The sequence below is a fragment of the Syngnathoides biaculeatus genome, chromosome 1 (assembly GCF_019802595.1).
Source record: "Syngnathoides biaculeatus isolate LvHL_M chromosome 1, ASM1980259v1, whole genome shotgun sequence".
NCBI lineage: Eukaryota > Metazoa > Chordata > Actinopteri > Syngnathiformes > Syngnathidae > Syngnathoides > Syngnathoides biaculeatus.
In genome coordinates this window covers 16,219,955-16,243,983 of record NC_084640.1, presented here as the reverse complement: position 1 = coordinate 16,243,983, position 24,029 = coordinate 16,219,955, and the positions used below count along the sequence as shown (strand labels likewise).

General features: G+C 54.5%; 1 protein-coding gene across 1 annotated transcript; it reads right to left on the bottom strand.

Annotated features, from left to right (window-relative positions):
* Positions 1-1,606: 1,606 nt before the first annotated feature.
* Positions 1,607-23,988, bottom strand: erf (Ets2 repressor factor). The gene is made up of 5 exons (XM_061823524.1): positions 23,048-23,988; positions 7,327-7,561; positions 5,103-5,215; positions 2,547-3,421; positions 1,607-2,243 (listed from the first exon to the last, which is right to left on the bottom strand). The coding sequence occupies exons 1-5, from the start codon at positions 23,067-23,069 to the stop codon at positions 1,701-1,703; spliced, it is 1,788 nt and encodes a 595-aa protein (XP_061679508.1). The 5' UTR covers positions 23,070-23,988; the 3' UTR covers positions 1,607-1,700.
* Positions 23,989-24,029: the final 41 nt, after the last annotated feature.

Sequence of the window (24,029 nt, the reverse complement as noted above, 5' to 3'; positions counted from 1 at the left end):
GCAGTCCGAGTTTCAGCCAATGAGAGCGCGGCGCAGCTTTTGGTTGGTCGCGGTGACGCGCGCTCCCAACTTGGGGATTCAATTCGGAACAATTTCAATATAAACTCTGATGCGCGAGAAGGCAAAAGTGTGGGCTAATACTCATAATTATATGCGGGTGTGTATATGTACATAACATCTTCAGCATGAAAAATAGGCTTTGTTTCCCAATCTGTATCAAAAGAGCATATTGAAATAGAACTTCTTTTGACCCAAAAAAAATAATATATATATATATATATATATAGCATGTGTAGTTTGATGTTTAAAAACAGAAGGCATGATGGCACACGGTGCTTCGAAAGGCACGCTCGATTGGATTGAAATTGGAAATATCATTTTTGGAAATCATGAAAAATAAGCTCTCTGCCTGAGTTTCTCTTTTGACATTCACAGCGGCGGCGGCGGCGCCCCCCCGAAGCCGTGTCGGTCGTTGCCGGTACAAAAAAAACAAAGAAGAGAAGGGGGGAAAAAAAAAAATAATAATAATAAAAAAAAAATTCCGCAAAGCAGAATGAACCCCCCCCCCCAACACGCTAAGCCGGGAGTCTTTGGAAACGACGACGAGATTCGCCAAAGCTCCAAAAAAAAAAAAAAAAACCAACAACAACGCCCGTTTCTAAGTCAGCAGAAAGAACAAAATGTCCGCCCGGCCAGCTCAACATGGCCGCCGGCGAGTCTGAGTCACTTCCTGCCCGTCTTCAAACGTCCAGGAAGAAGCCATCCCGTAAAGTGCGGAACGTTCCTGGCCGTCACGCCGGAGCTTCCTCTTCGCTCTGGAAGCCATCTTGAAAAACGCCACCGAGTCCACAAAATGGAGAGCTCAAAGACCCCCCCCAAGGGTCCGTCCCATGACGCCCGCTGCTCGTGACTGGCGGCCATCTTTTGCAGGAAAAGTCCCAACGTGTTGCCCCCTCCCCCGCCCCAGGAGTGTGCCACATGACACCAAAAAAGTTGCAGATACGACGCACGCACAAAATCGTGAAAAGTAGTCATTACAATTAATAATGAGGGGAAAATGGATTTTTTTTTCATGGGTGAACAACATGAATTGATTACAAAATATGTAACTAGCATACAAATTGAAATCTAAAAAAAATGATGATTATAGCAGTTGCACCAAGTTGCAGGATTTTTTACCCTCCAAAAAGCACCATGAAAATGTACTTTTCCAGACGTTTTGGATCACCCCCAAAAATGTCATAATTCAAATTCGAAAAAGCGGGAGGAAGCTTTTTTTTTGTACATTGAACTCAAATTGACGAGTCAGGAGGGTGAAATACGGAGACAGAGTCTGATTTGGACTCAATTTTGTAGGATTTTGTTCCCCCCGACCCCAATTGTATTATTATTATTATTATTATTATTTATTTATTTTTTTTCAATTAATGAAAGCTGATGAATCAAGCGGATGGAATCAATTCCACCAAGAACCGCCCAAGCCAACGGAGCGCACCGACTTTGTCATTTTTTTTCCCGAAATTCAAATTGTTTGACTCGCTAACTCTGGGTCGGGTCCCGACAATTTGCTTCGTTCGTTGCGTTTGGTGGCCGCAAAAACGGCGGTTTTGTGCGCGTATTCCGTTTACAGTACTTTTTTTTTTTTTTTTTTTGGGGGGGGGGGGGCGCTCCGGGGATGGGGGGGGGGGTGTGGCGCCCTCTCAGCAGCTGGCGTTCTCCAGGGACAACTGAGCGGTGGCCCTCTGCAGCTCGGAGCTGGCCCGGCGCCGGCCGGGCGGCGGGGGCATCATCAGGCCCAAAATGAGGCCCCGCGGGTCCCCGTTGTCCAGCGGGCCCCCCCCCTCGGCCCTCACCTTCTTGTCCTCGGCTTCGTCCCGCTCGCCGTCCGCCTCCATCTTTTGGTCCTCGCTCCAGCGTCGCTTGAAGCGCAGTTTGAGCGGGATGCAGCGGGTGCCGCCGGGGCCGACGGGCGCCGCCGGCGCCGGCTCCGCCTCCGCCTTGGGGCTGAGGAGCGGGAACGCCGAGTGGCCGGCGCCCAGAGGCGGGGTGGCCGGCGTCTTGAAGACCTCCTCGTCGTCGTCGTCGTCGTCGGCGTCGGGGCGGGGGCCCCCGTTGGCCCTGGAATGATCGTAGAGCGGGCGGCGGGGCAAAGGCGCGAAGATGTCGTCCTCCTCGTCTTCCTCGCTGATGTCGGTCACTTCCACCTCCTCCTCCTCGGACTCGATGTCGGATACGGGCTCCACCTGCGGCACCAAACCCGGCTTGATGACCGTCTCGCCGCTGAGCGTTTGCATACATTGCGGCATAAAATATTCGGCGCATCTTCACCGCTCAGATCGAGACAGCCGAGTACCGATAATCGGGTTAGCGTACAAGTGAGAGCTGTCGATGTGCCCCCCCCCCCCAAAAAAAAAACAAAACAAAAAAAAAAGTCGTGCTCGCCAGTAGTTGTAACGACACTGCGGCGAAAAATCTTTGTTCTGAATAATAGGAAGTTGAAATGAAACGCGGAAGGCGCTCAACTGCTCAACCGTGGTGGGTCTTACCTTGATCTTGGGCGCCGCCGCCGCCGCAGCCAACAAGGAGGACTTTCCCGCCGAAGAGGAAGAGGAAGAGGAAGAGGACGCCTCCGCCGCCAGAGAGCTTCCCGCTTCCCTCTGCTTGCGCCCGAGAGGCGGCGGCTGCAGCTTGAACTCGAAGCCCTCCTCGCCGCCGGGCTGCCCCCCCAGCGGATGGGAGAGCGGCAGGGGAGGAGGGCCGTGCAGGTGACGGGGGGGCGGCTTCTCCGGGGCGGGGCGGTGGGGCTGCGGGATGATGATGTTGGGGTAGTGCAGGAAGGCGCGGGGGCTGAGGTGGTAGTTGTACACGGACTGGGTGTGGGCCTGAAGGTAGTGCTTCATGTCCTCCGGGTTGAAGGAGAAGTGGGAGCCCATCATGGGGGAGGCCAAGGACGGGGAGGGGGTGTAAGGCAGGTGCGGGGTGGGCGTCACCGAGAGGGCCGGGGACAGGGTCGGGGCCAGGAGCCCTCCGGGGCCCGGCAGCGGGGACACCGGGAAAGGCGACAGCGGCTCCGGGTGGACCCTGTGGGGTCTGGGGAGGCCCGCCGGGTTGGGGGCGGCGCCGTAGAGCCTGAAGAGAGACTCGTGGGGCAGGCGGGGCGGGAGGAGGCCCCTGAAGGCCCTCTCCGGCCCCGCCCCCCGCTCCTCGGCCCCCGTCGCCTCCTCCAGCTCCGAGTTGGTGGAGGTGCCGTCGCTGCAGTCGCTGACGGACCCGCGGGCCATGCGCCGCGCCACGCTGCTGAAGACGCCCGGACTGCGGAGCTCCTCGCTGGACGACAGCACGTCCGACGGGGTGGAGGGGGGGAAGCGGAAGTGGGTGCCCCCCGTGGGCACCGGCGGGGCGCTCTGCGGGACGCCGCGACCTGCAACGAGAGCGCCGGCAACTATTGAGCGCTGTGGGTCATCGCCGTCCTTTCGCGGCGTCTCACCGCTGCAGTTTAATTAATTCTTTTCCGGCGGCGGGGGGCGGGGGCGGGGGGAAATCGGACAAATTAATTAATTTTAGCCCCGCACGGACAAAACTTTTCTTTTTAGTCAATTTGGGGGTGAGAATTAAAAAAAAAAAAAAACTGCATCCGACGCCGAGGCGAGCCCCCCCCCACCCCCACCCTTCAAGAAATCAACTTCTTCCCTCTCTGCTGGTGAAAACAAATTTTTTTTTGCCCTTCAGGGTTTCTCCTGATCTTAAAAACAAGCTTTGAAAATCTCTTCATTTGCGTCAATTGGGACCAATGCAAACGTTTATTTTTAATTGACAGATAATGTGAATAATGTCGCATTGTGGGTCACGACTGACGACGGGCGCCAAGCGCCGCCACTTTGCGGCTCGTGCCCCCCCCCCCACGCTAGAATTCAAGCATCGTGCCGCACTTAAGTCGGCTCCGTACGGGCCTGTTTACACTGGAACAGAACACGGAGAGACCACTTGAGGGGGGAGGGGGGCTCGTCACGATGACATCACGCACATCACGACGCGGCGCCGCCTGACCTCCTTCGCCGCGCTGCTAATTAGCCTCGTGACCGTGCCGAGGCGGCGCACGGGAGCGCCCGCTCGGAACCAAAAGGAGGACACGTGTCCAGAAAGAAAATACCGACCAAGCTTCGTTGGCGAAGGGAGATGGCGGACGTGGCAAAGCCGCAGCCGCGCTCACGAGACGTTCGTCGTACGAGGCCGACGCGCCCGTTTCGGGACTGCCCGCGAGGTCACGTGACTTGATGTCAAACAACTTGCGTTCTTTTTTTTTTGTTAGCATGCCGCGCTAGCAGCCACTGCCACTGTTTGCCATTTGTGTCGGTGGAGCTGAATGACAAGATTCAATTCACAAATTATCATTTGTTGGCGTTTGCAGGACTCTTTTTATGGCCGACAACCAACAAATCGCTTCAACCTGTCGGATCTTGCTCGATTAGGAAAATCTCACTCTCCATCAAAAACATGCCAAAAATGCCCAAGACGCAAATATGTTCTTCCCCAAAATGATATTATTGGTCTCCCCCCCACGCAATTGTGATTTTGACGGGTTATTAATGAATCCCATTTATTATCATAATGAGATAGGAGAGCTTCTCCTCTATCAGCGCATACGTAAAAAAATCATAAACCCAAAAATAAAGTTCCGAAGAAGAAGAAACGGATGAACTTCCTTGAAGCGAACACGCCGCCTCTTGCCTCACTTTGCAGGGGTTGTGCGGCGCTCCGACGCCCCAAAGATTCAACTTTTTTTTTTTTTTTTTGGGGGGGGGGGGGATTATAGCAAGTGGAAATCTGATGCGGTTAAGGAGTGGGAGATGAATTTCTGCTCATCCTTGAAATCGTTTGAATTGTGGCCGAGTCGCTTGTTTTGGAGACTGCCGTAATTTGAGGACTACCGGCGTCGTGTACGAAGTCAGCGATGTTGCGTTTACGGCGGTGCGATTCAAATTGAATGAGGCGCTCCCTTTTTTTTTTTTTTTTGGGGGGGGGGGGGTGATTTTGGATTTGGATTTGGACGGGACGCCACCAGTCAGCGACAATCATCACAAATGAGGCCGCGCGGCACGTACCGGAGCCCATGTCGATGAAGGGGTAGTTGACCAGCACCAGTTTGTTGAAGTTGAACTTGTAGGTGAACCTTTTGCCTTTGGTCTTGTGGAGGATCCTCTTGTTGTAGTAGTACCTGCGGGGGCGACGCCACAAAGGTTACCGCGGCGGCCGCCGGCCGACCGATTCTCGCCGCCTTCGGTTCCGCACGTGAAGGAAGTGACGGGCTGTGAGTCATCATCAGAAGAAGGCGGAGGAGTGAAGAGCGAGCGGCCGACGGCTGATCGAAAACGATGAACCGCCGGCCCCGCGTGAGTCACGCGAGCGAGCGAGCGAGCCTCCGGACGGCCTTTTGATTCACCGTCTCTGGCTTCATTGTGAAAGGCGAAGGCTTTATTCACATTTTCCACACGCTGGCTGCATTCACGCTCACTTTCTGATGTCAACAACTGCATGACAGCTTTTTTCTTTTTTTTTTTTAAATCTCATTCTTATGATGTCGCCCTGACTGGACAATTCTTTAGGGACACCATCTAATGCGATCCAATCCCCTTTATTTCCGGGAGGGGCTCATATCGCAATTGAATTTGTTTCCCTGCGGCTGTTCATCATACACCCAAAAATGGCACAGTAGAACCCCTCCAATTTGGGGGGGGGGGATTAAGCCCCCAAAGCCAATTGCACATTCAATTTGGTGGGGAAGGGCCGCAATTGGCAAACATTCTGCTGATTATCTCAACGAGTAATCGGATACTAATTGATTTATGCGTTGCAAAAAAGGGATGTGTCTGCGACTTTAAAAGGCGGGGCCTGGCCCGCTGAGTGACGCGGGAGTCGCCAAACGAGTGCGCAGAGTTGGCTTGACCAAATTTGGTTGCCTAACCCTGTCGCGAGTAGACCCACAAAAAACGAGCCATGCCACAGGAAGTCAGCCATTTTGCTTTCAAGTGGACATTTTAGGGGATTTGACCAATAGGTGACTTTGTCCACCTGCTACCAAATTTGCAGCATGTTTACCGTACGGCTAGCTGACGCTCATGACTTTCATTGCGTGAGGGCATGATGCGGAAGTTTGATGGCTCACAAAAAAAATGCTACGAAAATTTTGGGAAAATTCTGCCCCCAAAAAGCAGCTTGACGGAGCAACGTCAAGTTTTCCAAATTTGCAGCCCGTATCCTAGCTAGACGTCCGATTGGTCCTTAGCGTCGATGCGGGTCGGCTCTTTTTACACAGTGAAGGTGTACCTAATCGAGCGTCCGCTGAGCGTATCCAGGCGACGAGCGCTCCAAATAAAAGCCAGACGTGGGCGGCGGGACCGCCGTACGGCTCCTGGAAAGCGTCGCGGAAAAGTCTGACACGTCCGCGCGAAAGAAGACGCGCGCGCCGCCGGATGACCCCCGTCTGGCTTTGGAAACCGCACGACCTCTCCCGAAAAGTCGCCGGCGGCCGCGACGTTCCCGCTCGGCGCGAAAAATAGGAAGAGCGCAAAATGAGGCGCAGATGGGCCGGAGGAGGGCTGACGTATAAACAAGGTGTGAAGTGCACGCGCGTAACGCGAAAGCGAACCGACAACGCGGGCGTGCTAGTGTGTCACGCACGGCGAGAGAACACACCGGCCGCTATATTAAAACCGCGACGACGTCGTGCACGTGCGCCGCGAAGCCAAGCGAGAACCTTTCCAAAACGTCAGAAATGAAAAATAGGAGCAGGAGCAGCCCGACAAAATGAGAAACAGAATTCGGGATGGCCACGCCGTTGTTTGCCAGGAGTCTCACGTCATCTTAGGAACCAAATTTTAGCTTCTAAACTTCTTTTCCATCCGAAGAAAAGTCTGCCGTCGCTCTTCAGGGCTTTTCCACACGGTCATAAAAAAAATGGAGCTTTTTTTTTGGAGGGGTGGGGGGGGGGGGGCATGCAAGCGTACACACCGTACAGCTCCAAAGTAGTCGCATGTCAAAATGTTTCATGATGAACATCAAAATGGCGCTGCAAGGTCTACTAGTGCAAGAAAAGTACCCCAAGACCTCAGCTCGAGGTTGCTTGCTTCACGTGTACTTTTGTGTTTTTAAACGTGTACAAAATGCGTCCGGTACACAAGTCGCGCACTTTGGCCTCCCGGCCCACGCGAGCGACCATCCAGCAAGAACACGGGACAAAAGTCCAGTTTGTCCGGCATCATTTAATTCCGAGAAATGTCGCCGGCTTGACGCTCACCCACCGTCGCGATCCGAGCTCGGCGGTCTGACCTGAGGGCGCGACTCAGCTTGTCGTAGTTCATCTGCGGCTTGCACTTGCGGGCGCCCCAGAGGCGGGCCACCTCGTCCGGGTCCTTGATGACAAACTCGCCGTAGTCGCCCTGCCAGGCGATGACGTCGTGGTACTCCTCCTTGCGCAGCAGCTCCAGGATGAAGTGCCACAGCTGGATCTGGCGCGAGCCCGGGCTGGACTCGGGCTTGTAGGCCCACTCGGGGAAGGCGAAACCTGCCGTTGGTTGGAAGAGACGCAGACAAAGACGGCGGACGCGTCAGAAAAAGCGGCTGCGTGGCTCCATTTTCTCTCTCTGTTGCAATGACGTGTGGCGCTAATGCCACTGTTTGACGCTGGACGCATTGTTGTCAATATTCACGTCGTTTAAAAGCAACATCAAACTCAGAAGATTTTCTTCAGCACGACGCCGCAAGATGCATCGCTCCCTCTTGTGCCCAATTTGGGGTTTTTTTGCTACAGTTTATTTATCAAACATTTGCGCTTAGTTGGGTATTCAATTTGCAATATACATTTGTGCAAAACCATCTGCATCGGTTTTGATTGATGATCAAAGATAAAAAAAAAAAAAAAAAAAGATTTGATCAGCACAGGCTGAATTGATTTTTTTGCTCAGTGATGCTCCAAGAGGCCACAAGGTGGCGCCAAATCCTCGGAAAAAGGAAAATAGTAATCGCTCTTCATAAGAAAACATGAGATTCTAAAAATGTAAGTCGAGAGGGACGTGACAGAGGATGAGAAAAGGAAGCTCGTTGAACGACAGCCAATCAGGAAGGTCGGTGAAGCCGGCGCTGTTGACGAAAACAAAACCAAAACCAAAAAGAGGAGAAACTTTGAAAGATGGCAGCCACCGCAATGTGCTTAGCCCGAGATGAGCGTTGGCCTGGCACCTTCCATTTCTCCGGCCACTCTTCTTTCCCCAACGCCCGACAGCGCCTCCCACGCTTTATTTTCATGTCTGAAGACAAATTTGATTTGTGCTCTTTTTAGTGTCACGTCTGCGTACTTCTGCGCTTCCCGCGGCGCCTTCCTTGACATAGTACGTGAACAACCGAGTGAGAAACTCGTTCATTGATTGACTTTTGTTTTACGAGCGTGAGACTTCGGCTCGGCTGCCGGGAAAAAGCCGAGAAGTCCGCCGCCGCTATCGCCGCGGGTTGGGCGGCGTTCAAACGGGCCGCCCTCGCCGAAGGTGCGGACGAAATACAAATGCGGGGGCGCCGCGGACGGCGGTAAAAGACTCGAAATACGACCTCAGTGTCACACACGCACGTATTAAAAGCAGATGTGCTGGGCAACCGGGCTTAGCGCTGAGGTCGGGGAACATATGGGCACAATATAGCCATACGGCTCGCCCTCCGTGCCGGCGTGCGGAAGAAAAAGCCCGACGGCGAGCGCCAGGGTCGCAGTCGGTTTCCCACACTTGACTAACGCGGCCGCTCACACGACAACAGAGCGACGAGTAGATTTAAAAAAAAGAAAGACACACCTGGCAAAAAAAAAAAAAAAAGGTATGGCAATATGGAGCCCAGATGGCCGTTAAAACAATTATGACTTTGTTCCACGCGCACATAAAATTGCTTTCGTGTCCCGCTTGTCATTTATGACCATGTCGGGAAATGCCCGGAAGAAGCGGCGAGGAGCCGGCAGGGTGGCCGCGGCTGGGGCGCATTTTGGGGCCCCACACGGATCCCGTTGCGCGCGTCGGCCCGCAAATACATATTCCATCGAGCGTGAGTCAACGTAACGAGCGACCGTAAAAAAAAGAATGAACACAAACTGTAACACAAGAAAAGTGATAAAACCTCTGCCATGATCAATAAAGTTTTGTTTTCTTTCATAGAGAACGAAAAACATTTGTCAAAATATCAATATTCCGTCTCCAACTTGTACGCCACTTGCGCATTACAGTATTAGTTTCTGCGCAAGCGCCGAGTCGGCACATTCTGCCTCGCACCGCTCGGATTTCGGCGGCGGTTCGTTTCCAGCCCGGCCGAGCGAGCGAGCGAGCGAGCGGCCACGGGACCGACCGACGTCTTCCTTCTCGAAACGGCCACGTCACAGACGTCCTCTCGCCCGGGCGGGCGGCGCGAGCCCGGTTAGCGGCGCACGTCGTTCGCGAGCGACGACGTCAGCAAAAATAAAAGTGAAAGCTCAGGAGGAGGCCTCAAATTCACCTTGAATAAGATTTGGCGCGTTCCCGGCAAGCCGTGGAAAATTCAACACTGGAAGAAAAGTAAGCGACGCCGTCCTGCGTCCGGGCATCAGCGCTTCCACGCCGACTCTCAACAGAAATGAGGAATTCAACCAAAACGATCTTTTTGGGTTCCACAGAAGATATGAATCACTATGAAAAACATCGGAATTGCATCCACGTGCAGGTGCTCATGGATATTTAGGACGGATTCCCTTCCCATAATTGTGATGTCACATGACCTAAATCAGAAAAATAATCATAATCATAATCATAATCTGGACCTAAAGACATTGCCACTTGGGGCTGACGTGACTTACGGCAACTTTTTCCACAGCGTAACGCCCACACGCCGCTTCACCACGTTTGCTTTGGACTGTGCGGTTCTCAGTGGCTGTCAGGCTGAAAAACGCTCTTAAGGGGGAGTCCGGGCAGAAGACCGTCACAATAGTCAAGCGTACTGGAGATAAAAGCATTTGCCGACGAAAGCGAGGAGGGAAGGCACATCCCGGGACCGTCCCTCGGCAGACGAGCGGAGGGGAGGCACATCCCGGGACCGTCCCTCGGCAGACGAGGGGAGGGAAGGAACATCCCGGGACCGTCCCTCGGCAGACGAGCGGAGGGGAGGCACATCCCGGGACCGTCCCTCGGCAGACGAGCGGAGGGGAGGCACATCCCGGGACCGTCCCTCGGCAGACGAGGGGAGGGAAGGAACATCCCGGGACCGTCCCTCGGCAGACGAGCGGAGGGGAGGCACATCCCGGGACCGTCCCTCGGCAGACGAGCGGAGGGGAGGCACATCCCGGGACCGTCCCTCGGCAGACGAGCGGAGGGGAGGCACATCCCGGGACCGTCCCTCGGCAGACGAGGGGAGGGAAGGCACATCCCGGGACCGTCCCTCGGCAGACGAGCGGAGGGGAGGCACATCCCGGGACCGTCCCTCGGCAGACGAGCGGAGGGGAGGCACATCCGGGACCGTCCCTCGGCAGACGAGCGGAGGGGAGGCACATCCCGGGACCGTCCCTCGGCAGACGAGGGGAGGGAAGGCACATCCCGGGACCGTCCCTCGGCAGACGAGCGGAGGGGAGGCACATCCCGGGACCGTCCCTCGGCAGACGAGGGGAGGGAAGGCACATCCCGGGACCGTCCCTCGGCAGACGAGCGGAGGGGAGGCACATCCCGGGACCGTCCCTCGGCAGACGAGCGGAGGGAAGGCACATCCCGGGACCGTCCCTCGGCAGACGAGGGGAGGGAAGGCACATCCCGGGACCGTCCCTCGGCAGACGAGGGGAGGGGAGGCACATCCCGGGACCGTCCCTCGGCAGACGAGCGGAGGGGAGGCACATCCCGGGACCGTCCCTCGGCAGACGAGGGGCTTCGGCGACGGAAATCCATCCATCTCTATCCGTCCGTCATCTTTCGACCGCGATTCAGCCCGCACACCATCAGGTCCTCGGAAAACCCGCCAACCACGCGCGCGCTTAGGTGGGCCGCGCACGTACGGCAGGTTAGCGGGCGAGGTGAGTGGGTTCGCGCGTGGGCGCGGCGAGCACGTGCCCGAAGAACGCAGGAATAGCGATCACGCCCACGGCCACGCACGTACGTGACTCACGGCGTGTTGGCTTTTGTCGTCCGCCCGTGGCGCCCCCCTCCCTCGCCGGCATCTCTCTTTTCCCTTTCACGGCGGCCCGCCCTCGCGCCCGCTCGCCGCCGCCGCCTCCCCGGGACGCAGTCGCCTGGCAACACAAGCTTTTAAACGCTAAAAATAAGCAGCTGACTCACGACTAGATGGGATTCAATTACAAAAAAAAAAAAAAAAAAAGTTGTCGAAGGAGTTTGCGGTGTTTTGGGCAACGAGCCGGCGGATCGAGCGCACATCTGGACCACGACTCGACGCCGAGACGTCCGGAAAACTCGCGTGGCATTCACGACGCTTTTATTTGTACACGACGGGCTCTTTCGAGGCTGTCGAAACAAAGCGTCGTGCTAGCAAAATGGAGGTAGGAGGAGACTTGTGGCCTGTGGAAAAGTCAAATTGTTTATTATCAAACGCTAAAGTGTTTTTCGAGATCTGACTACTTGCGAAAAGGGTGATCAGCGGCGAGCCCTTCTCAATTTTTTTTCCCCAAGCGACCTTCTTGTGTGACGCCATCGAGACGAAGTCAAATGGTAAGCAGAGCTGCACGGTGTTCTGTGGAGGAACAGAGGAGCGTCCCGTTTCACAAGAGCGGCTCGGACTCGAATGCGAGGCCGCGGTTGGAGGGACGGACGGACGGGGCCGGCGAACGAAGTGCCGCTTCCGCAAGTGAAAATGCCGAGAAGGTTGAGAATACCGCCGTTGTCATGGCAACAAAAGTTGTGCTTGCGAGGCCAAGACAAACATCGGCCACGTAAATATGGAAGCCTTCATACGTTGGTGCTCCTCTTTTGGTTCTTTTCGCACCGAAGAACGGTTGTAAATTGCTCGAAAGATCGTTTGGGCCACTCAAAAGTATACAAAAAAAAAAAAAAGTCACAACACGAATGTCGTCTTTGCGTGAGCATGAATTTATTTTTATGAAAAGGGTCCTTATCTTTAAGCAAATGTGTTTTTATGTTGATAAACCAGTTCAAGTCGACAAGTGGAATGTTGTAGGCCCCCCCCCTCCCCCCTCGATAAAAGGGACGGCACATCGAGCTCCAGGTTGGGGGTTTAAATCCCGCCGTGCTTTTTCTTGTCTTTGTTCGTCTCCGCCGAATTCGCCGCAAACTTCCTGCGGGGCTGCCGCGGCGCATCACCGCTTAGGTCGTCCGCCCGGACCCGAGCGTGCGCCGCTCGCCGCCGGCGCCAATCCGACTGCGACGCTCTCTGACGACAGATGCTGGATTTGGAGATATTTCTGATCGCTCCCCGCCAGTCACAAATTGAGCTGAGAAAAACCATTTGTACATTTTGGTCCGAGGCTGCGGCAACAAGTTTGTGTGGCGCGCCGCCCACTCTGCGCATCCACCCCTCCCTTCCTCCTATTCTTCGCAAAGTCTATTTTTAGCCCCGGCAAAAAGGTCGGCCGTGACTCAGGGGCGAGCGGGCCGCTAATCGGCGACGCCGTCGGGCCTGCGCGCAAAAAGGCAGGAAGTCCGTTGCCGCCGACGACAAGAGGGAAAAGGGGAAAGGGGGGAATCTCCCTGGCGCGGAAAGTTCAGGAAAACTCAATCCGAGCGGGTGGCTGCTTTTTTTTTCTTCTTTTTTTCCCCTCTCCGATTTACAGGTGCCCCCCCCCCGCACCTGAACAATTTCAGCCAATCACAAAACGGAAGAAAGAAAAGGCGAAAAACAACGAAAAATGGAAAAGTTAGGAGGGGGGAAAGCACACCAAACCCCTGGACGGGACGCGTCAAAGTGGAGTCAAGCGAACGGCGCAAAACGTCCTCCCGGAATGATGAACGCGCTCGCAACGACGACAACCAGCGGCTCGCGCGTCCTCGCTTACGTGGGGAAAAATGAGCCAACGCTAACTTCGTAGGCCTCATTGAGGCACGAGCCCTGCCTGGAACTTCCCCAAAGTGGCTGCTTGGGGGCAACGCAGACTTTTCCATGCATCCCGTTGAGACATTCATTACGTGTCCGCCTACTTTCGCCTTGATCCGTGAAGCCGCGAACGTTGATTGAGTTTGATCATTTTCATACACACACACACACACACACACAAGTGGCAATAACATCGCAAAGTCTTCTTTTCACGGCAGACGTCCTCGGCTCGCCGCCCTCATCAGACATAAAACAATTTGCGCATTTCACTTTTTAACCGTCACAAAAGATCAAACCCCGCAAAGTCAAGTCGGCGCACCGGCGCCCGCGTGGATCACACGGGTTCAGAGTCTGACTCCCGAGCTCATAATTACCCTTTCAAGGACGGGCATCGGGCAGCTCCGAGTCCAAAACCCAGCGGGAGCGGACCGGAAGGATTAGCCCGGGGAGAGGAAGATGAAAGCGGGAGAAGCGGGCCAGCCGGGAGCCTCGCCTGACCCGCCTCACTCGTGACTGGCGGCTTTCATCAGGACAGCAAAAAAAAACAAAAACCTGATCCGCACTAGAGACCTTCGACTTCTGCCGCCGACTGACTTGGTTCCGCTCACCCCGAGGAGCACGTTGTTGACTTTTTGGTGCGATGATAACGTCAGAGAAACGGACACATTTTTGCGCCGGTGTCATCTCACAAGTTGAGATTTGAGTCGCGGTTCGATTTCCGACCCGCAGTCCGCGGTTGATGGGACTCGGGGACGTTTTTGGACAGACTTACGGGAGATAAAAACCTCTTGCCGATCGCACCATTTCCATCTCCGTTCTTGACCCGCAAGCCAGAACGCTCCGATGCCAAATGAGTTTGGAGGTGCTGCAATTTTAGGGTGATTCGCACCAGCCGTGTTTGCTTGCGTTGTCCAAGTCGGTTTCGATGAGCGTCACCGGCGCCAGAGGTCACGTGACGCGCAATGCTACCTAATCATGGACCAACAGGTTTTTTTTTTTATTTATTATTACACTAAACACTGATAAGGAGAGGCTACGTTGGACAGAACCAAACCAGAATCACAAAGAACTTTACCGCAAAGCCAAAAGCGTAAATGGGCAAGTTTAAAGGAGGTCAGAGACAACGCAAACAAAATCCCGGTGGCGCTCCGCAGGGCACCGTCAAAGGTGGCAGGCAAAAGCCAATTATCAACAATTCAATGACGCAAGCGGCAAGACGAGCGGAATCCGGACGCAGGAGTCGGGCCCGACAGTCGTGTCTGAACGGGTCGTCGGCGGCACGTTCCGAGAAAACGACGAGCCTGTGAAAACGCGCTCACCTGAGGCCGGCTGGGGGGTTGAATGGCCGTGAGATGAAATAAGAGAAACAAACGAGACGCGTGAGTCACCGTCGGGAGGACGAGGCAAGCGCTGCAGAAGAATCGCACTCCAACTGCAGTCCTTTGAAAGCCATCAACGTTGTCGTGTTGGCGTCGCGTTTTTTTAATACGTACACCTTTTAATCACGATTGGGACGTCTTCAATTTTAGGAAAGCTTCAAACGCTTCCACCTTGCGTGACCGTTTGACCGCCGTTGCAGAGGCGAGAGAGTGAGTACATTGGTAGAAGGATGCTGAGGATGGAGCTGTCAAGGAAGAGAGAGCGAGAGAGAGGAAGACCAAAGAGAAGGTTGACGGATGTGGTGAGGGAAGACGTGAGGGCGGTTGGGGTGTTGAGAGAGGAAGATGCAGGAGAAGGTTCGGCTTAGATGGCAAAAGATGACACGCTGTGGCGACCCCGTACGGGACAAGCCGAAAGGAAAAGAAGAAGAAGCTGTGCTAACGAGCGCCAACATTTATTTTTTAACACAGCACAAAGTTTTCAAATAGCATCTGAATGCAAATCAACCAAGTTCACTACGGCGCTAGACTATTTTTAGAATCCAGTACCCCCAATAATTAATTGGAAAAAAAAAAAAATGATGCATTGGTAAGAGAACCACGGAGATGGTCCCACTCACGTCGAGTTGGTACAACTTTAAAAAGTCCAAACTCACCCTGGCGGTCGGCAAGCGAGCTTATTCGATTAATCGGCCTTAATGAGCCTCTCACAATTCCGAGCCGTTCTGGACCCAATTCCCTTTTGCTTGCATTCCGAGCGACCGGACTGGCAAGAGAACAGGAGCCGATAATCGAGTACAGTTTCTGGATCCTTTTCAAGCACATCCAGGCCAAGCCCAGATAAAAAGCGCCGCTCGGCGGAATCCAGAAAAAGCCGAGCGAGGCCGCGCCGCAGCCGGAGTCGTTTGTAGCGCGGCGGTGCTGGGAGAAATTTAGAACTGGCTCCCGTGTTGCGGTTTCGCTCACCAGACGACTTTCATTTTCCTCCAGTACGCGCACGCGTACGCGTACGCACAAACACACGCGCGTGCGGCCGCGGCCCAGAATAGGACCGGCGGGCGAGCGCCGCATCCGGGAGGCTCGCGCCGCCCGCCGCTGACTCACCCCTCGACCGGCTGCCAATCAAAGCTCGGCGAGGCGCGCGTCGGACGCGCCCCGAGACGGGCCGGGAAGAACGTTCGACGCAAGTGAGATGAGCTCCTGGAAGCTCGTCAGGAATACGAGTCGAGCTTCTGATCGGCTCCACGTGTCGTCGGCGGTTCTGCTGAGAAGACGTTTCTTCCATGCGTGTCAGCGCCGACGGCCCCCGTCCAACAAAGTTTCAGATTCAACGAGTGGCAGCAAAAAATTAACAGAAAGTGCCAGCCCTCGACAATATTAGTCACCGTGGAAAAGACTTTTGACAACTTTGTGTTACGACGACGACGCGCAGGGCCTAAGATTGCATTTTAGTCGTTGAAAAACGCCACGTCACAAAATCCTACCTTAGCAAAAATTCGCGGGACGCTAATGCTAATCTGTGCCACAGGGCCACGGGTGGGAGATCAAACCGAGGCGGGGGACGAGTCGAGCCGGCCTTCGGGCCCACCACACCGCAAGCCGCGCAAGTTACGACCGAGATGACAGAATACACAATACAAAGCAAAGCGTGGAGAGTCTTCGTCGCAAAAGGCTGCAATCAGTGGGCGGCCCCTCAAAATATCGACACCCTCCCTTTGTGGCAATCTGTTGTCGTTGACTGCATGGGGAGCCTCAAAACCTGAGAAAGGCTTGCAGTTTTTCAGATGATGTGCGTGACGAGAGGCATGGTCAAGATCTCATTTCATCTGTCGCTGGAAACCCACATGAAGTTGTACTCCAGTGGCGCTAACGGTTAGCGATCGAGAAGGTGTCCCAACGGCTAACTCAAAAAAAGTTTAGCTTTGGATTGCCACGAAACCCTCGCGGTCTAAAACTCAGGTGTCAAAGGGCCAGATCCAGTCCGCCAGATGATGTTATGCGGCCCGTGAAGGCAACTTCCATCATTCCTATGAACATCTGGACCAAAATGTCAAATTGTCACATGATAAATGATAACGAGATGAGCACGTTTGCGTTACCGTGCACGGACAACGGTTGAAAAACCAAAAACCGTTGGCTTCTGATTCCAAAACTAGTTCATAAAGATAAAAAATATAGATGAGGCGATGGTTTCACAGTCATAACGGACTGCAACCACAACGGAGTTTGACGCCCCTGTTCCAAGTCTTCACTTTTGACTTGCTTAAAACGAGTCCCGACTTGCCCTTGTTCGGGACTTTAGAAATTTCCCCTTTCGGATTTGAGACTCGAGACTTGCTCGTTTGTTCGCTTCGGCGGCCGACTCCTTCTCACTTCCAATATTTTGTTGCACGCGGCGCTCGTGTGCCGAACGGCGACGTTTGCTTTTCCTTGCAGGGAAGCGCCCATTGCAAGTCAGCTTGCGTGTTTGATTCCCCATCCGGGGGGGGGGAGAAATATTAAAAAATAACGGGGGGGGGGGGTGGGCGCGCTTTCTCCCAAAGGCGACGTCTGGCCGCGTTAGTCAGCCTTTCCTCAGCCGCCGCCTTAATTCCCCCCGTCGACGGCCTGAAAGCTGGATCTTCCCGCCCGTAGACTGAGCGGCTCGCGCCTGGCGTAAAAAACATGAAAGGCGGAGGCGCGGCGGCGTCACCGCAGGGAAACGGCGGCATTCGCCAGCCCGGGCGGGAATATTAAACGAGCGTGCGCGCGCTAATGCGAGACAGGCCACGCGCCGCTTGGGGGGGGGGTGTCCAAGCCTCGACTTCCAATGGGACTCCCGACCGGTTGCCCCCACCGAGGACGTTGTCGGGCTTTTTTCTCCTTTCCGCAAAACTTGGCGGCGGGGTCGCGCAGGGGTCAACAGGGCGACATATTAAGGAAAACTGACTTTGAAGCGCTTGAATCGGCCCCATCGAGGACGCTCACCATATTTTCCGGACTCGTCAACTTCAACAGGAGGAGGTGGAATCTTTTTTTTTTTTTTTTTTTTCTATTACGTTTGAGCCATTTTGCTGTTGTGTTACACTCACTTTGGAATCAAGGTATGAAAATAAACATTTACATATCTATTTTCACAAGGTATTGGTATGTACGGAACGCATCAGTGCAGCGCGGCTTATTAAACGCTGCGCGCCGTCTGTAAACTACGCTAATTCCAAAATCTTGAGAAGTGCCGATGACGAGTTTTCGAGCGTGGGTGACAATTATTTAACGCCGCAAAACAACGGCAGTGTGACTTCCCGCGTGGACCCGGAACCACTGTAAGACTTTCTCCGGCGTTTTAAAGTCGCAGAAGTGATTTATGGAAACGGCCGTCATTATCTAACAGCCTAAAACAAAACGCGTTAAAGCTGCGTAAATTAGCGTTGCGGGCTAAACAAAAGACATTTGCAAGAATTCCGACATCCACGACGATCGACCGTGAGACCTCGACCTCGACGCGTCTTACAGTCACTTTTCTGCACATCTTCGTCTTGAATCTTTTTGGGGGTATTGTAAGCATTTGTGCTCTTGTACCGCGTATCTTGATGTTTTTATTTCCCATATCGGGCATCATAATCAGCCTCGACCCCCCAAAATACACGTGGGTTGGCCTTGAGTACAAATCCATCAATCACTTTCGCTTTTCACTAAAGACCACCACGAGACACCTGGGAAGCAAATTTGACATTGTCAGAAAAAAAAAAAAAATAAACACGCATAATCCTTCTCGTCCTCCGTTTTTCATCAGGCCGCCGCCGTCCGAGTTAATGATTGGAGGCTCCACGTCGAAGAACGCGAGCCGGCGCCGATAAGGCCAAAGCGCAAAGGTGAGCGGGCGGCAACCCCGTCAAACGCCGCTTATCGCTAATGCAATTTACGAGCCGCCTGCGAAGCGGCCGACGACGTCGCAGGGACGCGGAAGCCTCGCTGCGGCCGAATGGATTCGTCAAGAGAGCTGATCAAAAAGATGAGCGCTGGCAATCAATCACCTGACGCCATCTGTGTGGGGAGCGACTTCAAACGCACACCAAAATAAAAATAAAAAGACGGGCGGAGACAAGACTTGGTTGCGTTTTTGAAGGTCTTCAAGAGAGCAGGAGAAAAACCTTCCCTTGGCGCGTTAGTCAAAACATGACATCATCGTTCAAGAAGGTCGAGACCGGCAAACGCCGGAGCGCTTCTTTCTCTCGGCCGCCGAGCAGTTCGCGCTCAAAGCAAACCTGCCGTCTAAGATTTTCCAGTCCGGGTAGGGAGCGGCCCGCGCCCGGCCCGTCCGACCCGACGCGAAACGCTCGTCAAGTGCTTCTCGTCGGCTTTTCCTACAGTTGAAGAATCTGTCCCGTCCCCGGAGGACGGGATGCTTTATCAGACAGGAATTCTGGTGAGAATACTTTTTTCTCGTCGCGCGAGGAAATTCCGAGGGGTCGCCTTGACACGTCCTTGCCGCGCGGCGGCCTCAATCTGAAAGTACACCAAAATATTGAAGACCTTTGGCGCTGGGAAACCAATTCCAAATGCTGCAAAATCTCACGCAAAGAATCATCTTGAATACTTTCTTCAAGCATCGCTACGATTTATCATATTGTGGATATTTGGCATTACAAAGGGTTAGAAACCGCCAAGCAAACGATATGCGAACCAACACTGCGCAGCAACACCTGTAGACAGCCACTCGTGTCTTGTTCATCCTCTGCAGTATTTCTTTCCTCAGTTGAAGTGAGCAGTACGCAGCCGTGCGTCGGTATCACGCCATTTCCATTCGTTGCACTATTTGGAGTTGCAAACGTCCTCGTGACTCCAAATCCATTTCGGGGTCTTTTGAGCCTTTACTTGAGAAACTCCACATTTCTCTTCCACCTTTGGACAACGTCTGGAATAAGCCTCATTTTAGGATGACGGCGCCGTCGGAGGTCAGCGTCAAGACCTCCGGTCGGATCCCAGACGTGCGGACGGCTCCAAACAAAACGCGTCACCTGTTTTCTGCGCGGCGAACGGGTGGCCCCGACCGTTTGAAAGACGAGTCGGCGGTCGAGCGGTTTGACCGCGGCGGACGCGGGGCGACAAATAAAAACTAATAATTGACGCCAGGTGCCGGAGGGAGCGCTTCAAAGGAGCCGGCAGCAAGTGGACGCGCTCGGGACGAGTCTGGGACAGATCGAGCGAATCCAGCGGCCACAAAACCAAAACTGGCCTCTTTTGATTTGATTTGATTTATTGCCCCCCCCCCCCCCCCCCCCCTTCGTGGAGTTTCTCGGCTCAGGCGGTGGTCGCCTGTGAGATTTTTTTTCCCCCCGCTCCAGACTTTCCACTCGCACGCCGCCGCCAACAGATGCCACACTTTGGCCGCCTGAAAGCGGCCATTTAGGGGAAGAAAAAACAACATTCTGGATCGCTCTAATTACGACAACGGGGGCTGGCGGGCTCCGCTGCAACGACGCGAGGTGCTGCCCGCCGCCGCCGCCGCCGCGTTTGGCTCGCCGTGCGTCAGACGGCAGTCATAACACGGAGCGCCTCTTTCGGTTCGGACGAGCCCAGTCAAAACACCGGCGCCCTGCGGAACGCGGCGGCTTCTGAAGTTCATGTCCAGTCCTGCGACGCGCTCATGTTTGGGGTTTACTGTGGATTTCTTAGTTATGAGTATCTTTTTTTTTTTTTTATTTATTTAACAAAACCTTCACCTGTGATTGGAAACTGTCGACTTATTCGAAGCGAATCAGCGCAAGCTTTTGTGGACTTGCTTGCGGCCCGCACGCTGAAGTAACGGCAACAGAATTCTCAATGGCGACGCTCAAAGCTGCTATCAAACCTGTTATGTATAAAAAATAATAACTGAGTTTTCATTACTCCTCTCGTTTGTCAACAGCGCATCGTCGGCATTTTCTGCATTCTCCTTGAAACGACGCGTGACTTTCGGGGAAGCAAATTCAGGCTTAGACAGGAAGCGGTCACCGTCGGCAAGTCAACAACAACCGCGTCAACCGAAAGAAATTGCAAATAGGTGAATTTGTGACTCGTGGAGAACGACAGCATCTCTTTGATCTTTCAACAGAAACGAGAGTTTCAAACTATTAAGGCCTCAAATTTGTCAGGTGAAGAATTTTTTTTTTTTTTTTTACAAATGACGTAAGTGGACGTCACGCAAAAGCGGCCTCTTGTAAACAAGCCATCAATTTGGTCATTTCCTCCCAACAGCGTATAATCGCCATTTTCTTCATTCCCTTGGAAGTGACACATGACTCTCGGGGGCCAAATTCAGGCGTTGGCAGGAAACGGTCACCAGCAGCATGTGATGCGTCATCTTCACAAAAAAAAAAAAAAAAAAATCACAGCCGGGGACTCGAATTCAAGCGACACCTCCGCTAAGTCATTCGGCGGCGCGACGAGACGCCAAAACGACAGCGAGCAACCGACGGGGCTCGAAAGGGGTTGGACCCGTTCTTCCTGCCCCGGAACAGACGCGTCCCCTCGTCCCGCAAAAAAACTACGAGGCTAACTGGTCAACTTGGACGACGTGCGCTTCGTTTTGTTTGGAGACCTTTGATGAAGTCGGATTTTCAAGGATCATTAAGGTTGCCATTTTGGAAGAGGCTGAAAATTGGACTGAACGGCGGCGCGTACGAGCCGTCTTGCGTAAACCAGCCGTAAATTTGCTCATTTACTTAAACCGTGTCATCGACGTTTCGAAGGCGACGACGCAAGGAGCAAATTCAACAACAGCTCGTGATACAACAACAACAACAACAACTGTGGAAAACATCAAAAAGTCAACCGCGTCATCGTTCGGCGTCGTAAAAAAACGGCCGCCGTGACTCGAGTCGGGCTCGCTCGTGCCGAAGTCAAACGGCAACACGTCAACGTCACGCGGCGCCAGACGGAGCGACACATGCCCGCCGTCGCACGCGCGCACGTACAAAAATACGGCCGCTAATTGCTCATGTATGGCCCCTTTCACACGCGCCCACCAAGCACAACAAAGCGCGCCGGCCGTGTTGATGGAAGGAGCAAAACACCAGTGGAAAAATTGGACCTGCCAGCGGCCAGACTGACGACTTCCCGATAGGAAGAGTTTGACCCCTTTATTTTTTTGCCCGTAAGTGCGTGAAGTCACACAGGAAACGCGCGCACAAAAGGCCCGTCGTGCGCTTGCGGGTCACACGCGACGCCGACAGAAATGCTTTGCGTGGCAAGAGCCGTTTTATTCTGCTTCGCTCACACACGGCACAGCAAATCAACAACCTGAACGTGCGTGTCAACAATCGAGCGAGCTGAGCAAACTTTCAAGCGATCGGCCATCCTGGTCCCGGCAGGGCTGATCCAATCAGGCTTTTTCGGTCCTAATCTCGCGCCCGTCTACCGGCCAGCGTCAGCCGATACCCAATCGGGGGGCGGGGGGGGGGGGCGCGTCTCTTTTGCTAAACCGGCCGACGCGCCGCCGATGCAACGACTTCCTCGGGGCGAAAGAAAACCAACGCCACGTTTGGCCGAGGACCAACTCGGGACGCAGCGCTAGCGATTCCGGGACTGATTTTTCCACACCGCGAGACCGATAGCAATCGGGCGGCGCGGACGGAACCACTTCGGATGCGTGGACCCGTTCCACAGAATGGGAAGATACCGTGACGGGACTAATGTTCTGTTACACCGTTGTGCTAACGTTTGGCTCCGCAGACCGCAGCACTTCGGTTGTCATTTGTAACTACTTTCAAGAAGCGCGCCTGGTATTCCGATTGACTCTTTGTGTAGCGAAAACAGATTCTAAACATGGCACTCTGGGACACTTGGTCGTAATGACGGGAGAAATTTGGTAGAGGGCCCCCTTGTGTCAGGACTGAGATGCCTCGTGCAAGTCTGTTGGGAGAACAGCACTTGGATGCTCAAAACGCAACGGGGACCAGTTCTTACTCCGAATACGGTTTGAGTCCGACTTCAGAAAACACGACTTTCTTTCCTAACAACGTGATCGGAATGAAAGATTTTCATCACAAATACGAGCGAGGACCGGTACTCGCAGGGAGCGTGAAAACGCAACACCCCCCACTAGGACCTTTTCAATTGGCTTTTGAGGGGCTGCGACAAACTGCAGGGTGGCCCCAAAGTCATTCGTCGCCAATGCGGTGCGTTTTGCATCGCAAATCATATGAAAGAGTTTACATGTAAATATTCCAATTGTTGTAGAACCCCCCCCCCCCGCGTGCCGAGATCGATTGGCCTTCCTCGCCGACCACGCTCGAACCTTGAAGCCCAGAAAAGAGGGGACGGTGTCACCTCGACATGAGCGCTTTATCAAGACGTGTACATTGAATTGCAAATCAGCGAGCACGTCTCTCGGCACGGGGGGGGGGGGGGGGGGCCGCCTCGATTTCTGGGTCGCTCCAGGAACGAGTCGGACATTCGGGGGGGGGGACGTGCCCCCCCCCCCGCCCCCGGGGGTCGCCCGGGTCTGGCTCGGAGCCGTTCGCGGCCACTCGCTTGCTAGCGCCGCTTAGCCTCCGATGCTAAGCGCTCCTCCTGCTTACTTTTCTTTTCTCGTTCCTCAACAAGCAACAAGTGCGTTCAAATAAGTGTCGGAAGTTGAGCAAAAGAAGAGCGAAACTCACCCGGCTCGCCCGGGGTCTTCATGGCGGCGGTCGGGCGGCTTCTCGGCTGACTTTTGCCCGTCGACTGCAACTTTTTCCTCTCTTCTTTTTTTTTTTTTCTTCTCCTCCTGGCTGTGCTTTTAGCTGCTTAGCCGCGTTAGCCTGTCGGTCGCGCCGTGTCGGTTCTCCCCGAAATTGTCACCCAGAATCGAGGGCAGCGGCGGCGGCGGCAGCTCGTCGGCTCGGATCCCCGCTCGGAACACTTTGCAACTTTTGACGAGCCGCCTCGACTTGTTTTCATGCGGCCAAAAGTTGGGCTGGCTAGGCCGAAGTTGGGGGCGGCTGGCGACCGCTCGCTCGACGGGAGCCCTGAAAGGAACCGACAAGAAGTGGCGGCGAGGCTACGCTTGCGCGCGGCCGCTCGGGACGACGTCGCGCGGTCCACTCGAGCTCCACATCGCCGCCGCCGTCGCCATCTTCTTCGTCTTCTTCTCGGGAGGAACAAAAGTGGCCGAGCCGAGTCTAGTTTCTGTGCGCCGCTTTCTCCGGCACGCACTTTTTCTTTTTCCACTCAGTGGAGCGCCCCGTCCCTCCCCCCCCCCTCCTTCCTCCGCCCTCTCCTCCGCCGGGGGTGTCGTGTTTCGCTCTCCCCTCCTGCCACACGGGGCCGCCCACGCTCACCCACGAAAGGGAAGGGAGGAGGGGGGGGGGGCGTGGGGGTACGCAAGGCGACCCGACGCCCACCCGTTGCCAAAGATCGTCTATGCGATCGCGGGCCGGGTTCCGAACGGGAACCCGGTCCGCGTTCCCCTTGAAATCGTCCAAGTCGTTTCGACTTTGTTGTGGAATCCAATCGTCTATTGCGAGCGGCGTGGCCGACGCGGGGCCGCATTCTCCACAAAGGGCGGATTGTGCGAGGGAACGCCGAGTGACGAAACCGGCGTGAAACCCAATTAACGAGTCATCAAAAAGAAGAAGAGCCATGCGGCAAGTCTGTCCCGCC